The following is a 2,212-nucleotide window of genomic DNA, read 5'->3' on the forward strand; positions in this document are numbered from 1 at the left end:
AACAGAGAGGGATGAGCCAATGTGTAACTGGGGCCCTCCAAAACATCCAAAACAGAGAAGGGGGAGGATGCCTGTCAGAGACAGAAACCAGTGCTGTCCCAGGGGTTGTCTCACTCCTGTCCCCAGTGTCAAATGCTCTGGCATGATCTGTCCTTTCAGACACCCCTGTGAGGTCCCAATATCAGGATCCATCCTTTCCTCTCAGTCCCAGCCCATTCAACTCACCACCGAGCTTTTAAGGTCCTAAGAGGGAGCAGCACCCCGCCCCCCCAACAAGTAAGAAGCGTGAGGAAAGCTGGAGGTCCTTCCTGGGAGGAGGGTATTCCGGGGGTGAGCCACTTCTGGGGTCCCCCTTCAGTCCCTGACCAGGCGGTAAATGTGGTGCTGGGCCCCCCGCTCACTGGTGGAGACCTCGAAGACATAGGCGGTGCAGAGCAGCAGATCCTGGGTGTCTCTGTTTGTCACCATCTGGAGGATGGTGAAGTTCGCCAGGACACTGTTCATCATATAGTGCTCGGGCAGCTGCTGCAGCTTGTGCAGAAAATTCACCAGGTACTCACACATGGGTGAGCGCAGCAGGCGGTACACGAACCTCCCGTCCTCCAGCTGGGCATGCTCCGTCTTGGAGGAACAGGTGAGGGCCATGTGCTCCAGGCTCTCATACTGGCTGCTCACTCCATAGAAGCCACCACTGCTACCGCCGACCCCCACCTCCTCGCCACTCGGGCCCCAGTTCAGGTCCGCCCAGAACTTGACCAGGAAGAAGGCGTGGGGGGGCCCACGATCATACAGCTCCCGCAGATCACCCTTTTTCTCAGGGAATTTGTCATAGATCTGCCGGACGTCCACACTCTCGTGGGGGGGGCGCTCCGGGGCTGGGGCAGTGCTGGCTGATGTGTACAAACAGGTGCCTCTGGTAAGAGTCAGCTGCATCCGGAGGTTCCACAAAGGCCGAGAACTCCACCAGCTGCAACCGAGCAGTGCCCAGAGCCTGAGCCTGTCAGGCTGGGGGTGATGGGGCAGGTGGGGACAAAGCAGGAGGTGAGAGGGCTTGGGGGGGCTCGTACCCTGGGAGGTCAGTAGATGGAGGAGTCAGTGACAAGGAGAACAGTGTCTCCGAGAATGGCTTCACATCTGGAACATTCCAGGGGGGCCCAGAACCCCCCGACCAAAACTGGAAAAGCTCTGGGGCCTGAGGACCGGCGGGACCAAGTTTGGCCTGCAGGGAAGGTGCTGAGATGAGCTGGGCTGAGGACGTGGTGGCCATTGTCTGGAAAGCCTTGTCCTTGGAAACCTGGTCCACATTCAGGGTCTTGAGCTTGGACTGGATTTCCCTCGATTTCCTTCTGGCCAAAACCTGGATATGACTAGAGACCTGTTTGCGAGTTCGAGTCTTCCCTGTTCTCAGCTTGATGTAGCGGGCAATCAGTTCATTCCGACCATACATCTTGCCTTCATCGGACAGGATGGTTTTCCGCCGGCCACAGGGTGGGTAGATGGCCAGGGCCTCCTGGAAGCTCTGCTCAATGTCTGGACTCCAGACACCCTCTGCGTCTGGGCCCCCGTCTCCGCCCGCCCCCTCACTGCCGCCAGTGCCCTTCTCGCTTCCTTCCTCCCTCCGTGTCCAGCCACTGCCATCGTCCAGGGGGACCCCAGCCCGGGGTTCCCCCATCTGGGCCTCCCGGTCTGGGGCTGGGGAGCCGCCCTAAATAAATTTTTAAATGAGGAAAAGGTATTATATACTTACCCACTTATTTACTATTTCTGACACTTTTCATTCCTTTGTGTAGGTACAAGATTCCATCAGAGTCATTTTTCTTCAGCCTGAAAAAGTTCTATTTATATTTATAAAAATTTTCTATTTATATTTATAAAAAATATTATTTTGTAAAGTAGGTCTGTTGACAATGAATTCTCTCAACTTTTGTTTGTCTGAAAATATCTTTATTTCACCTTTAGTTTTGAAGCCTATTTTCACTTCTTATAGAATTCTGGACTGATTTGTTTTTTCTTTCAGCATTTTAAAAATACCATTTCATTGTCTTCTGGCTTGCATTTTTTCTGATGATAAATTTATGGGAATTCTCATTTTGTTTTCTTTATGTTGTATGTCTTTTTTTTTTCTCTGTCTGCCTTTAAGATTTTCTCCTTATCCTTGGTTTTAGCAATATGCCTTCATGTTGTTTTATTTGTGTATGCCCTTCTTGGAGGT

At 52.3% G+C, this 2,212-nt stretch overlaps 1 protein-coding gene across 1 annotated transcript; it reads right to left on the reverse strand.

Annotated features, from left to right (window-relative positions):
- Positions 1-354: 354 nt before the first annotated feature.
- LOC103005129 (transcriptional enhancer factor TEF-4-like) lies at positions 355-1,679 on the reverse strand. The gene is given in 2 exon segments (XM_057545597.1): positions 355-864; positions 866-1,679. Coding segments are annotated over 2 exon segments (1,317 nt in total). The 5' UTR covers positions 1,673-1,679.
- Between the last annotated feature and the right edge of the window lie 533 nt (positions 1,680-2,212).

The sequence above is a fragment of the Balaenoptera acutorostrata genome, chromosome 4, assembly GCF_949987535.1.
Source record: "Balaenoptera acutorostrata chromosome 4, mBalAcu1.1, whole genome shotgun sequence".
Lineage (NCBI taxonomy): Eukaryota > Metazoa > Chordata > Mammalia > Artiodactyla > Balaenopteridae > Balaenoptera > Balaenoptera acutorostrata.